Raw genomic sequence first — 15,741 nt, forward strand, 5'->3', positions numbered from 1 at the left:
ATGTTCTATGTTCTATGTTCTAATATTTTCTATTCCTAGTTGTCCTTGAGAATGTAATGAGCTATTTTCTTGAATGGCTGCAGTCGATTTGCTGTAGGTAGGCCCACAATACTATTCAGAAGAGAATTCCAGGATTCCAGTGACAGTGAAGCAGCAGCGATATCTTTGCAAATGAGGATGGTGAGCGGTTTTAAGGGGAACTTGCAGGTGATGGTGTTCCCATGTATCTGCTGCCTTTGTCCTTCGAGGTTGAAATGGTTGTAGATTTGATAAGTGCTGTAAAGGACCTTTGGTAAATTTCTGCAGTGTATCATGTAGATAGAACACATTGCTGCTACTGAGTGTTAGTGGTGAAGTAAGTGGATGTTTGGCCCCGCATCCACAATCAAGCGGGCTGATTTGTTCTGGATAGTGTCAAGATTCTTGAATGTTGTTGGAGCTGCACTCATCCAGGCAAGTGGAGAGTGTTTTATAGATTTGTGCTTTATAGATAGTCGATCGGCTTTGCCAAGTCATGAAGTGAGTTTATTACTGCAGTATTCTTGACCTCTGACCTGATTTTTTTTAATTCACGGGATGAGGTCGTCACTGGCCAGGCAGCATTTACTGCGCATTGTTAAGAATCAACCACATTGCTGTGGGTCTGGAGTCACTGGGAAAAAGACTATATGCATTCATCCTATCTATGCCCCCCAATAAGGACACCCCTCATTCTCCTACATTCCAAGGAATAAAGTCCTGTCCTGGCCAACTTCTCCCTATAACTCAGGCCTATTAGTCCATGCAATATCCTCAAATCTTGTTTGCACACTTTCCAGTTTAACTATGTCCTTCCAAAAACGGGTGACCAAAACTGTACACAATACTCAAAGTGTAGCCTCACCAACGACTTGTACAATTGTAACATTACATTCCTAACTCCTATATTCAATGCCTCAACCAGTGAAGGCCAGCATGCTGAATGTCTTCCTCACCACCCTGTCCACCTGTGACGCCGCGTTCAACAAACAATGTACTGGTACTCCTGGGTCCCTCTGTTTAACAACTCTCCTCAGGACCTCACCATTTACTGTGTAAGTCCTACCTTGGTTTGATTTTCCAAAGTGCTTATCTGCATTGAATCGCATTTGCTAATCCTCAGCCCACTTCCCCATCTGATCAATATCCCTCTGTAATTTATGATAACCTTCTTCACCAGCAACGGTACCGCCTAATTTTGTATCATCCGCAAACTTATTAGTCATGCCTTATACATTGACATCCAGATCATTTATGTAAATGACGACAAATAACATGACTTGCCGTGCACAAATGCATGCTGACTATCCCTAGTCAGACAGTGACTATCCAAATGTTAGTTGATCCTGTCGCTCCGTATCCTCTCCAATGACTTGCCTACCAGTGATGTCAGGCTCACTGGCCTGCAATTCCCTCGCCAATCTTTGCTACCTTTCTAAAACAATGGAACAACCTTAGCCACCTTCCAGTCTTCTGGAACTTCACCAGTGGCTGAAGATGAAGCAAAAATCTCAAGGAAGTCTGCAATTTCTTCCCTAGCTTCCCACAACATCAGAAGATTGACTTGATCAGGCCCAGGGGGTTTATCCAACTTATTGCGGTTTAAGGCTGCAGACATCTCCTCTGGTAATGTGTATGCGGTCCAAAACATCCCCACTTCTTTCCCTTATTTCCGTGCATCCATGGTTCTCTCCTCAGTAAACACTGGGGAGAAATATTCATTAAAAATCTCTCCCATTTCCTTTGGCTCCACACATCAACAGCCACGCTGATCTTTTAAGGCGATCTTGCCTGACCTCATTTCCTAAGATGAGGTCCAGTGTTACACCGTCCCGTGTAGGGTCCTGTACCTATTGATTTAGAAAAGTTTGTTTGACACGTTTGACAAATTCGAGCCCATCCGGGCCTTTTACATTCTTGGTGGCCTTGTCAATGCAGGGAAAATTGAAATCCCCAACCGATACTACTCTATTATTCCTACAGGTATCTGCAATCTCTCTACACATCTGCTCCTCTAGTACCTGCTGGCTATTTCTGTCTCTCATACAGTCCCAACAGAGTTACCATCCCCTTCTTGTTTGTAAGTTCTAACCATGTGGCCTCATTTGATGACCCCTTAAGAATATCCTCTGTAAGCACTGTTGTTATGTCCTCCCTTATCAAAAGGGCAACTCCCCCTCCTTGGTTACTCGTACTTCTGTCACTCCTGCAGCTTCTGTATTCTAGAACATTGAGCTGCCAGTCCTGCCCTTCAGGGGAAAGAAGTCCCAGCCTATTCCAGCTTCTACTTAGAACTTAGGGGAGGCAATGGCCTAGTAGTATTATCGTTGGATTGTTTATTCAGAAACTCGGCTAACGTTCTGGGGATGTGGTTTCAAATGCCACCATGGCAGATGGTGGAATTTGAATTAGAGTCATAGAGATATGCAGTGTGGAAACAGATCCTTTAGTCTAACTCGGCCATGCAGACCAGATATCCAAAATAAATCTAGTTCCATTTACCAGCATTTGGCCAATATCCATTTGATCCCTTACTACTCATGTACCCATCCAAATGCCTTTTGAATATTGTAATTGGACCAGCCGCCACCACTTCCCCTGGCAGCTTATCCTGCTTTCTGCTTGAAAAAATTGCCTGTTAGGTCCTTTTTAAACCTTTGCCCAGTCACCTTAAACCTATGCCCTGCAGTTTTGGACTCCCCTATTCTGGGGAAAAGACCTTGTCTCTTGACCCTATCCATACCCCTCATGATTTTATAAACTTCTATAAGATCACCCCTCAGTCTCTGACACTCAATGGAAGTTGGCCCCAGCATATTCAGCCTCTCCCTAGAGCTCAAACCCTCCAACCCTGGCAACGTGTTTGTAAGTCTTTTTTGAACCCTTTCAACGTCCTTCCTGTAGCAGGGAGATCAGAATTGCACTTAGGATTCCAATAGTGGCGTAACCAATGTGCAGTACAGCCTCAACATGACAGTCCAACTCCTCTCCTCAATGCACTGACCAAAAAAGGCAAACATACCAAACACCACCTTCACTACTCTGTCTACCTGTGACTCCAGTTTCAACGAATTATGAACCTGCAGTCTGAGGTCTCTTTGTTCAGCAACACTCCCCAGGACCCTACCATTAAGTGTATAAGTCCTGCCCTGATCTGCCTGTCCAAAATGCAGCTCCTCACATTTATTTAAATTAAACTCCATCTGCCATTCCTCAGCCCATTGGACCATCTGATCAAGATCCCTTTGTACTCTGAACCTCCACTTTTGGTGTTATCTGCAAACTTACTAATCATGCCTCTTATGTTCACATTTAAAATTAAATAAAGAACCTAAATTAAGGGTCAGTTGATGACATAGAACATAGAACAGTACAGCACAGTACAGGCCCTTCGGCCCACGATGTTGTGCCGAACTTTTACCCTAACCTTGAAACCTTGCAATGTTGTTGGAATTGTTTCAATGACCTTGAAACCATTGTTGATTGTTGGAAAAACCCATCTGGTTCATCAATGTCCTTTAGGAAAAGAAATCTGTCATCCTTACTCTGCCTGGTCTACATGTAACTCTAGACCCACAGCAATGTATTGATTCTGAACTGCCTTCTGGGCAATAGGGATGGCAATGAATGCTAGCCTAGCCAGCGATGTCTAAACCCATGAATGAATAAAGAAAAAAACCCTCCAGACTCTGAAACATCCTTGTAAATCATTTTTGTACCCATTCCAATTTAATAACATCCTTCCAATAGCAGGGTGACAAGAATTGTATGCCGTACTTGAAATGTGGTCTTATACAGCTGTAACATGACATCCCACCTCTTGTACTCAATGCTCTGACCAATGAAGGCAAGGATGCCAAATGTCGTCTTCACCACTCTGTCTACCTGTGACTGTACTTTCAAGGAGCTATGTAACCGCACAGCTAGATGTCGCTGTGTAAGTCCTGCCCTGGTTTGTCTTACTAAAATGCAGTACCTCACATTTATCTAATTTAAACTCCATCTGCCAGTCCTTGGCCCGCTGACCCAGTTGATCAAGATCCCGTTGTACTCTTAGATAACCTTCTTCACTGTCACTATACCACCAATTTTGGTGTCATCGCAAACTTACTAACCAAGCCTCCTATATTCTCATCCAAATCATTTTAACAACAATGGACCCAGCACTTAACTGCCTTCTGAGCAATTAAGGGTGGGGTAATAAATGCTGATCTGGCCAATGACCCCCACATCCTGTGAATGAATTGAAGAAAACTGTTGGTTAGGCCATGGCTAGAGTATTATGTGCAGTTTTGGAATCCACATTATAAGAGGGATGTGATTACATTGAAAAGGGTGCAGAGGAGATTGACCAGAATGTTGTCAGGGCTGGGGAATTTCAGTTATGAGGAGAGATTGAATAGACTTGTATTGTTTTCCATAGAACAGAGGCAGTTGAGAGGGGATATGATTGATACATCTAAAATTAGGAGGGGCAGTAGATATACTAGACAAGAAACATTTCCCCTTGATGGAGGGATCAATGATCAGGGGAGTAAATTTAAGGTAAGGTGCAGAAAGTTTACAGTGAATGTGAAGAAAAGCATTTTCACCCAGAACGTGATAAGAATCTGAAACTCACTTCCTGTAAGGGTAGTAGAGGCAGAAAACCTCATAATAATTGAAGTATTTAAATGTGCACTTGTGATGCGCAAGGCATGGACAGAGTGTTAGAATTAGAATAGTTAGTGGTTGCTTTTGACTGATGCAGATACAATGAGCTGAAGTGCCTTTTTCGGTGCTGTAGACCTGTATGACTCAATGGTCATTTGTCTTGCTTTTGTGTGGCATGAATATTACTTGCCACTGTTCAGCCAAACCTGGGTAACGTCCAGATCTTATTGCATTTGGACACTGACTGCTTCAGTATCTGAAGCAACAGAAATGGTGCTGAACATTGTGCAGTCATTGGCAGACAGCCCCACATCTGACCTCATGATGGGCCCAAGGATGAAGCACCTGAAGATGGTTGGGCCTAGGACACTACCCTCCAGATTTCCTGATGTGGAGGTGCTGGTGTTGGACTGGGATGGACAAAGTCAGAAATCTCACAACGCCAGGTTGTAGTCCAACAGGTTTATTTGAAATCACAAGCTTTCGCAGCACTGCTGAGGAACTCCTGCAGAGGTGTCCTGAAGCTGCGGTGACTGACCTCCAACTACAACAACCATATTCATATGTGCCATGTGTGACTCTAACCAACATAGTTTGCCCCGATTCACGTTGATTCCAGCTTTGCTAGACCTCCTTGTGCCACACTCTGTCAAATAGAGCCTTGATGTCAATGTCTGTCACTCTCACCTCACTCCTCGAATTTAGCTCCTGTGTCCGTGTTTGAACAAAGGCTGTAATGAGGTCAGGAGCTGAGTGGCCCTGGCGGAACCCAAACTGGGCGTCACTGAGCAGGTTATTGCTGAGCAGGTGCTGCTTGCTAGCACTGTTAATGACCCCTTCCATCACTTTATTGATGATCGAGAATAGACTGATGGAGCTCTTTCAGTACAGTTACAACATTGGCATCCACCCGACAAAATGGAAAATTGTCCAGGTATGTCCTGTACACAAAAAGCAGGACAAATCCAACCCAGCCAATTACCGTCCCATTGTTTGTCAGGTGGATACCAGTGTTGTAACTGTACTGAAAGAGCTTGGCTACGGGAACAGCAAATTCTGGAGCACAAGTCTTCAGTGCTATTGCCAGAATATTGTCAGTGCCCATATCCTTTGCAGTATTGAATGCCTCCATCTGCTGCTTCGTACCGTGTGGAGTTAATTGAATTGGCTAAAGACAGGTATCTGTAATGCTGGGGACCACTGGAGAAGGCAGAAGTGGATCATCTAGTCGGCACCTCTGGCTGAAGATTGCTGTGAATGCTTCAGCCTTTTGCATTCATGTGCTGGGCTCTTCTGTCATTGAGGACTGGATATTTGTGGAGCTGCCGCATCCAGTGAGATGTCGCCACCATTCATGACTGTATGTGGAAAGGATGCGGAACTTAGATCTGATCCATTGGTTGTGGGATTGTTTAGCTCTGTCAATCTTAGAAATGCGTCATGTGTTGGCACAGTCTTGGGCCAAATGAATTATTCCTGTGGTGTACTATTCTTTTATCACTTGCTGCTTGTGCTGTCTGACATGCAAGTAGCCCTGTTTGGTGGCTTCACCAGGCTGACACCTCATTTTTGGGTATGCCTAGTGCCACTCCTGGCATGCCCTCATGCACTCTCCATTGAACCAGGGTTGATCCCTTGGTTTGATAGTAATGGTTGAGTGAGGGATTTTCTGGACCATGAGGTTGCAGGTTGGGCTGGAGCGCAATTCTGTGTTGTTGATGGCCCACAGCGTCTTATGGATACCCAGTCTTGAGTTAACAAAGAACAAAGAAAATTACAGCACAGGAACAGGCCCTTCAGCCCTCCAAGCCTGCGCCGATCCAGATCCTCTATCTAAACCTGTCGCCTATTTTCCAAGGATCTGTATCCCTCTGCTCCCTGCCCATTCATGTATCTGTCTAGATACATCTTAAATTACTCTATCATGTCTGCCTCTACCACATCCACAGGCAACGCATTCCAGGCACCCACCACCCTCTGCGTAAAGAACTTTCCACGCATATCTCCCTTAAATTTTTCCCCTCTCACCTTGAAATCGTGACCCCTAGTATCTGAGTCCCCCACTCTGGGAAAAAGTTTCTTGCTATCCACCCTGTCTACACCTCTCATGATTTTGTAGACCTCAATCAGGTCCCCCCTCAACCTCTGTCTTTCTAATGTAAATAATCCTAATCTACTCAACCTCTCTTCATAGCTAGTGCCCTCCATACCAGGCAACAACCTGGTGAACCTCTTCTGCACCCTCTCCAAAGCGTCCACATCCTTTTGGTAATGCGGCGACCAGAACTGTACGCAGTATTCCAAATGTGGTCGCACCAAAGTCCTATACAACTGTAACATGACCTGCCAACTCTTGTACTCAGTACCCCGTCTGATGAATGAAAGCATGCCGTATGCCTTCTTGACCACTCTATCGATCTGCGTTGCCACTTTCAGGGTACAATAGACCTGAACACCCAGATCTCTCTGTGCATCAATTTTCCCCAGGGCTTTTCCATTTACCGCATAGTTCGCTCTTGAATTGGATCTTCCAAAATGCATCACCTCGCATTTGCCTGGATTGAACTCCATCTACCATTTCTCCGCCCAACTCTCCAATCTACCTATACTCTGCTGCATTCACCGACAGTCCCCTTCACTATCTGCTACTCCACCAATCTTAGCGTCATCTGCAAACTTGCTAATCAGACCATCTATACCTTCCTCCAGACCATTTATGTATATCACAAAATGCTGGCTCTGTTCAGAGTTTGTCCCATTTACCAAAGTGATAGTGCAACACAGTATGATGGAGGGTATTTTTAATCTTAAGGTGGGACTGGGCAGTTGAGTCAACCTCAAAGTGAATGGGGTTGCTGTGGGTCTGGAGTCACATGTAGGCCAGATTGGCTAGGAATTTCAGATATCCTTCCCTGAAGGATATTAGTGAACCAGATGTGTTTTTCTGACCGTTGACAATGGTTTTATTTCATAGATTCTTGATTCCTGATATTTACTGGATTTAAAATTTTACCAACTGCGGTGTCAGGATTTGAACTTGGGTCCCCATTCACTGAGTTTCTGTACTAACAGTTGGGTGAAGAATAAAACATTGGTGCAGACAAATGCAGGTCCCTTCCAGCTGTAACAACATCTAACAATTGACACTGTCCAAGGCAGCCAGCTTCTTCGGTACCCTATCCCTCACCCTAAATATTCTCTCCTTTCATCAGTGACATGCAGCGACAGCAGTGTGCAGAATCCACACGTTTCACCTAGCGACTCACCAATCTTCTCTAACAGCATCTTCCAAACCACCATTTCTATCACCTAGAACAACTGGGACAGCAAAACCTGAGTTTCCTCTTCAGGTTACACCATTCTGACATGTAATTATATTACTGCCCTTCATTCCACAGCAACTTCCTCCATAATAGCACTGTGGGTGTATCAACACAACATAAACAGTAACAGTTCTGGAAGGCAGCTCACTGCCACTTTCTCAAAGACAGTTGTTATGGGAGATATGGGAATAAATGCTGGCCTAGCCAGCAATGCTCATGTTCCCTTAATGAAAATCAGCAAATTACCTTCGGGCTTCCATCTATGAAAATAGACAATGGCTGATGGCTAACTAAACTTTCCAGAAGCTTACTGTCATCTCTTTGTCCACAAACGTAAATAAGATTCAGTTTGCTTTTTCATGGCCTTGTTTATATGCATACATCTTTTAATGACCTCTCTTACTTGACATTTTTTACTCCACATTGTAAATACTGTTTTGTTTCAATATATTTAATTTTTAAATTGAACAACCAATGCAATGTGACTGTGTTTTCATGAAGCTTTTTGTTTTTGTAGGGCCTTCGTTTCTCTGGGACAAACGAGACTGAATATAGAGTTTATTTATTGGGAAACCCTGTAAGTACTCAACCAGCAGCCTATGAAATTAAAGTATTGTTTAATGATTAGAGAAAACAATGCAGAAAGATGATTGTTGCAGATTGAACCAATTAACATAGAAATGCTGTGTCAGACTAACTACTTCTTTTCTGAAGAAGGGTCCTGACCCGAAATATCAGCTTTCCTGCTCCTCTGATTCTGCCTGGCCTGCTGTGTTTCTCCAGCTCCACACTGTGTTATCTTTTAATGGTCTCTCCCAATCAGATGGACACTATCAAAAAGCTGTTCAGCGTGTTGCTGCTTTCCAGAGTGTTAGTTTTTAAAAGTATAATGCAGCATTGATGGAAGCCAACTATGTGTGCTTATTATTTGGAAGATCTATCTAATCAACATTCCCAATATCTATGTAAATGTTTCCACTTTAAGTATTAATCAAATTCCCTTTTAAAAGTAACTGTTGAATCTGCTCCTGGATACTATTGTAAGAGTGCATTTGAGATCACAACTTACTGTATTGTTTCATTCCATCTCTGATTATTTTTCAAGTTATTTTTCAACTACTGATCCTTCTGCAACTGAAACAGCTTCTCCTTACTTACAGAGTATCAAAACCCTTCATGATACCATGGATAAACTGCCAGGACCAGATATAATGTATCCCAGGCTGTTAAAATCAAAATCTAGGGAGGAAATAACAGAACATTTGACCATCACTCCACTGTATCCACTGTGGTGTTGGGCAGTTGAAGGAGTGCAGATATTATTATCTTTGTGGGTGGAGGGTGGATTGACTGAATAATTACAGGCCAGTCAGTCTGACCTCACGAATGAACAAATTATTGGTTAGACCCCACATCGAAATACCATGAGCAGATCTGGGCACCACATCTTAGGAAGGGCATATTGGCCTTGGAGGGGGTACAACATAGGTTTACAAGAATGATACCTGGACTTCAGCATTAAGTTATGAGGAGAGATTACACAAATTAGGCCTGTTTTCTTGAATTTATTGCGAAAAGGATAAATAGGATGGTCACTAGGACTTTAAACGAGTGAGTTGGGGGGAAGGGAGAGAGAAAACGACAGGGAGTATGATGGTAAATAAAAAGGTAAGCAGCAGGTTAGCATGTATGCAGGAGGGTTTAAGTTCAAGGCAGACTATGAAAGAAGCAAAAAGGAAGGATAATTCAGGAGATATTATTAGAGATGTTCGAAATCAGGAGGGTAAGAAAGCTAGCATAAAGGCACTTTACCTGAATGCTCGTAGCATTTGTAACAAGGTTGATGAGTTAACGGCACAAATCATCGCGAATGAATATGATTTGGTAGCCATTACGGAGACGTGGTTACAGGATGGTCACGACTGGGAGTTAAGTATCCAAGGGTACCAGACTATTCGGAAGGACAGACAGACAGGAAGGTAAGGGAGGTGGTGCAGCTCTGATATTCAAGGACGCCATCAGGGCGGTACTGAGAGATGATATAGGTTCTATGGAGAATGAGGTTGAATGCATTTGGGTGGAAATTAGAAATTCTAAGAGGAAAAAGTCACTGATAGGCATAGTCTATAGGCCACCAAATAATAACATCACATTGGTGCGGGCAATAAACAAAGAAATAACTAATGCCCGTAAAAATGGTACGGCAATTATCATGAGGGATTTTAACCTACATGTAGATTGGTCGAACCAGCTCGGTCAGGGTAGCCTTGAGGAGGAGTTCGTTGAGTGTATCCGTCATAGTTTTCTTGAACATTATGTAATGGAACCAACGAGGGAGCAAGCTATCCTAGATCTGGTCCTGTGTAATGAGACAGGAATAATTAATGACTTCATAGTTAGGGATCCTCTTGTAAGGAGTGATCACAGTATGGCTGAATTTAGAATACAGATGGAAAGTGCGAAGATAAAATCCAATACCAGGGTCCTGTGCTTGAACAGGGGGAACTACAATAGAATGAGGGAGGACTTGGCTAAAGTAGACTGGAAACAAAGATTTTATGGTGGAACAGTTGACGAGCAGTGGAGGACTTTCAAAGCAATCTTTCAAAGTGCTCAGCAAAAGTATACTCCAATGAAAAGGAAGGACTGTAAGAAAAAGGGTAATCTGCCATGGGTGTCTAAAGAAATAAGGGAGGCTATCAAATTGAAAGAGAAGGCATACAAAGTGGCCAAAAACAGCATGAAACTAGAAGACTGGGAAAACTTTAAAGGTCAACAGAAAGCCACAAAAAGAGCTATAAAGAAAAGTAAGATAGAACATGAGAAAAAACTAGCACAGAATATAAAGACAGATAGCAAAAGTTTCTATAAATAGATAAAATGAAAAAGAGTGGCTAAAGTAAACGTTGGCCCTTTAGAGCATGAGAAGGGGAATTTAGTTATGGGATATGATGAAATGGCCGAGGCATTGAACAGGTATTTTGTATCGGTCTTCACAGTGGAGGACACTAATAACGTGCCAGTAATAGACAAAGAGACGAAGGTAGGTGAGGACCTGGAAACAATCATTATTACGGAAGAGGTAGTGTTGGGCAAGCTAATGGAGCTAAGGATTGGTAAGTCTCCTGGCCCTGATGGAATGCATCCCAGGGTACTAAAAGAGATGGCGGGAGAAATAGCAGATGCACTGGCGGTAATTTTCCAAAATTCGCTGGACTCTGGGGCAGTCCCAGCAGATTGGAAAACAGCAAATGTGACGCCACTGTTTAAAAAGGGAAGTAGACAAAAGATGGGGAATTATAGACTGGTTAGCTTAACCTCTGTAGTGGGGAAGATGCTTGAATCTATTATCAAGGAAGAAATAGCAAGGCATCTTGATAGAAATTGTCCCGTTGGGCAGACACAGCATGGGTTCATGAAGGACAGGTCATGCTTGACAAATCTTTTGGAATTTTATGAAGACATTACGAGCGAGGTGGACAATGGGGAACCAGTGGATGTGGTGTATCTAGATTTCCAAAAGGCCTTCGACAAGGTGCCGCACAAGAGGCTACTGCTTAAGATAAGGATGCATGGAATTAAGGGTAAAGTATTAGCATGGATAGAGGATTGGTTGACTAACAGGAAGCAAAGAGTGGGGATAAATGAGTGCTATTCTAGCTGGCAGTCAGTGACTAGTGGTGTGCCTCAGGGGATCGGTGTTGGGACCGCAATTATTTACAATTTATATAGATGATTTGGAGTTGGGGACCACGTGTAGGGTGTCAAAGTTTGCAGGTGACACTAAGATGAGTGGCGGAGCAAAGTGTACAGAGGACTGTGAAACTTTGCAGAGGAACATAGATACATTGAGTGAGTGGGCAAAGGTCTGGCAGATGGAATGCAATGTAAGTAAATGTGAAGTCATACATTTTTGGTAGGAGTAATAGTAAAAAGGATTATTACTTGAATGGTAAAAAGTTGCAGCATGCTGCTGTGCAGAGGGACCTGGGTGTCCTTGTGCATGAATCACAGAAGGTAGGTCTGCAGGTACAACAAGTAATTAGGAAGGCAAATGGAATTTTGTCCTTCATTGCTAAAGGGATTGAAATTAAAAGCAGAGAGGTTATGTTGCAGCTGTACAAGGTGCTGGTGAGGCCACACCTGGAGTACTGTGTGCAGTTTTGGTCTCCTTACTTGAGAAAGGATGTATTGCCACTGGAGGGGGTGCAAAGGAGGTTCACTAGGTTGATTCCGGAGAGGGGGTTGGCTTATGAGGAGAAACTGAGTAGATTGGGATTAGATTCATTGGAATTCAGAAGATTGAGGGCGGATCTTATAGAAACACATAAAATTATGAAGGGAGTAGATAAGGTAGAAGTAGAGAGGATGTTTCCATTTCTGATGAAGGGTCTAGGCCCGAAACATCAGCCTTTCTGCTCCTCTGATGCTGCTTGGCCTGCTGTGTTCATCCAGCTCTGCACCTTGTTGTCTAGGATGTTTCCACTGGCAGGTGAAGCTAGAACAAGAGGGCATAGCCTCAAGGTTAGAGGGAGCAGATTTAGGACTGAATTGAGAAGGAATTTCTTCACCCAGAGGGTTGTTAATCCATGGAATTCCTTGCCCAGTGAAGTAGTTGACGCTACTTCAGTAAACGTTTTTAAAAAAAAGGTAGGTTTTTTTTTGAACAACAAAGGAATTAAGGGATACGGTGAGAATGCGGGTAAGTGGATCCGAGTCCACGAAAAGATCAGCCATGATCTTATTGAATGGCAGAGCAGGCTCGAAGGGCCAGACGGCCTACTCCTGCTCCTAGTTCTTATGTTCTTATTTAGATGGGTATGGGATGAACTGATCGAAGTCTTCTAGATATTAACAGGAAAAGACAGGGTGGGCAAAGATAAATTATTTCCAATGGTAAGTGATTCTAGAACTCGGGGCACAGACTAAAACTTAAGACCATACTATTGAGGGAGATGTTTGGAAGCACTTCAACAAAGGGTGGCAGATGTTTGGAAATCTCTTCCACAAATGGTAGTTAATGCTAGATCAGTTGTTAATTTTAAATCTAAGACAGACAAAGGTTTGTTGAGCAAAGGATTTTTGGATAATGGCTAATGGCAAGTGTATGAAGTTAAGCCACAGATCAACAATGATTTCATTAAATGGTGGAATAGGCTCAAGGGGCTGAATGGCCTACTCCTGTTCCCATATAATTCTGAGATAGGATAAACTATCAATTGAAAGGCACATTGTAATTGAGCATAGCTGAAATAGATTTGTGACAGGAAGATCATGTTTGATAAACTTGATTGTAGTTTTTTGAGAAAGTGATCTGGAGAATTGATCAAACAGTACAGTACAGCACAGGAACAGGCCCTTCAGCCCACCGAGACTATGCCAAAGCATATGACACCGGGGTTATAGTCCAACAGGTTTATTTGAAATCACGAGCTTTTGAAGCGCTGCTCCTTTGTGAAGTGAAGGAAAGCACACAGGCACGACATTTATAGGCAGAGAGATCTAAAGATAGTACAAATGGTGTGAGTAGAGTGTCGACAGGCTGAATAACAAGTCTCTGCAGGTGATCAAAAGTATTAGATGGTGCGAGTAAAATGTCAACATAAGAATACCAAATGAGGGGATGACCTATGATCCGATTAATTGAGGCAGAGAGATAATTACAAAAAATTAAAAATAAGATGCTGCTTGCCTAGATGAGTGTAGCTCCAGTAGCCCTCAAAAAGCTCGACACCATCGTGGATAAAGCAGCCTTCTTGATTGGCACCGCATCCACAAATGTTCACACTCTCCTCTACCGATGCTCAGTAGCTCAACTCCGCAATGGATTGCAGAAATTCATCAAGGCTCCTTTGATGTCACCTTCCAATCCCAAACCATTACAAGAAAGGACAAGGGCAGTAGCTGCACGGAAACACAATCACCATTGTCACTGGCTGAAATTCCTGAAACTGCCTTCCCAGCAGCACTGTGTGTGTGCCTGCAGCCCATGGACTGCAGCTCACCACCACCACCTTCTCATGGGCAGTCAGCTGAGCAACAGATGGTGGCCCAACTGGGGATAGTTTCTACATGTAACTCCAGACCCAATGTAACTTCACTCTGGGCAATTATGGATGACAATAAATGATGATCCAGCCAGATGTCCATGTACTGTGAATGGAATAAAAAATCAGGTACCCCCTCAACTTTTTCTTTTCTAAGAAAAACAACTGCAACTTCTCTGTTCTCTCTCCATAGCTGAATCGCTCCTGCCCAGACAGCTTCCAGGTGAATGCACCCTCTGTATTGCAGTCACTTTCTTCCTATAGTGCGATGACCAGAACTGCACATGGTACCTTAGCTGGGACCTACTTAACTAATGACCCAGGGGCCTTAAAAGATCCTGTGGACTTTGCTTTTAAATTTTTTTTCCTAGGGATTACTGACATCCTTTTAAGTTGATTATAATCCTGAGGTACTGTCTCCCATGTTTAGGATCCCTAATCTACTGTATGTTTCGTGAATTGACAGGACCCTAAAGTGTCCAACAACCTTGTCCCAGAGAATCGTGGAATGTGAGGGGTTGTCAATTCGTGTCCATTACCTGGTCTGTGAACTGTATTCATGTCGCGCAATTTGTAAAATTCAAGATAAAGTAGACCAGAAGTCATGCTTTTGTTTAAACACATTTAAATCTTTATTTAAAGTTATTCCTGAAAGTTCTTTATTAATAAAGAAAATTTATTGCAGGAAATTACAGATATCAAAATTAGAAATGTCAAATAAGATGAAAGGTGTACTCAAAGAAAGCAAGTCCCGTTGTGAATTTGCAGTGAACTATTGTGGCCTGTTGCTGAAGTGATAAAGTTAACATCTGAATTCAGGTCCAGCAGCTGCAATGGCTTCTCTATTTGAATGGATATTGTGTTTTCATAGGTAGATTCTGCAGAACACCAGACTTTGGGAGAGTGAGATTGGGTGTCATTCCTGGCTTTTGGTTCTGACATAGCTGCCTAGCTACTTTACAGTAGATCCCTAATTTTGTCAACATCTCTTTGTCCCTGTCTGTGCCTGAGAAGGTGTTCCTTCCTGCATAGTTTGCGAGAACGATGGATATGATATGCCCCTGCTACGTGTGTTTTCAGAAGGGGCAGCACACAAAATAAGGCAGGCACTGAAACCAGCAGCATGCTCACCATATGCAAACAAATGAAGAACAGTCAATCATTGACTTGTGTATTACTCTCCCCATGCTATGATATGGTGAAAGTAGATAACCTTTCACTTTTTAAAAAAAAGTTGGGAAAATATAGGAATACTGTCTTTGGAGGTTGCTCTTTGCCCGTTTTTATACCCACCCCAATGTTGGTATTTCTTCCTTTTCTACCCGTATTTTAAAACCCACCACTCCGACCTTACCCTGATGCCCAATGCTCCTGTCTGGGGTTCCATTGTGCCTACCTTGTTGGCCTGCCTGCAGTGCCAGCAGTGCCCACTATGGAACTGTCAAGCTGCCAGGAATATTGGAACTGCTAGCCTTTAGATTAGCCAGCAGCTCAGCAAATGGCACTGTGTGCTGCCTGCAAAGCTGGCTTGGTCTGTAGGCTCACCATCAGTGTTCCTTCCATGTGAGTGAGCTATCCACTCATCACCTCCTAATATATTCCTGCCTGCAATCTGTGTGTGTCCCTTGCTCGCTCTCTCTCTCTCTCTCGCTCGCTCTCCCCCTCTCTTCCCCTCCCTCTCTTCCCCCCCTTCCCCCGCC

General features: G+C 43.2%; 1 protein-coding gene across 1 annotated transcript in view; it reads left to right on the forward strand.

The window, feature by feature from the left end:
- pomt2 (protein-O-mannosyltransferase 2) overlaps positions 1 to 15,741 on the forward strand; it is a 145,457-nt gene that overhangs the window by 115,887 nt on the left and 13,829 nt on the right. Inside the window, exon 17 of the mRNA XM_048600344.1 lies at positions 8,512 to 8,571. Coding sequence (XP_048456301.1) covers positions 8,512 to 8,571 — 60 coding nt within the window. The remainder of the gene's footprint in view (positions 1 to 8,511; positions 8,572 to 15,741) is intronic.

Source organism: Rhincodon typus, chromosome 8 (assembly GCF_021869965.1).
Source record: "Rhincodon typus isolate 14 chromosome 8, sRhiTyp1.1, whole genome shotgun sequence".
NCBI lineage: Eukaryota > Metazoa > Chordata > Chondrichthyes > Orectolobiformes > Rhincodontidae > Rhincodon > Rhincodon typus.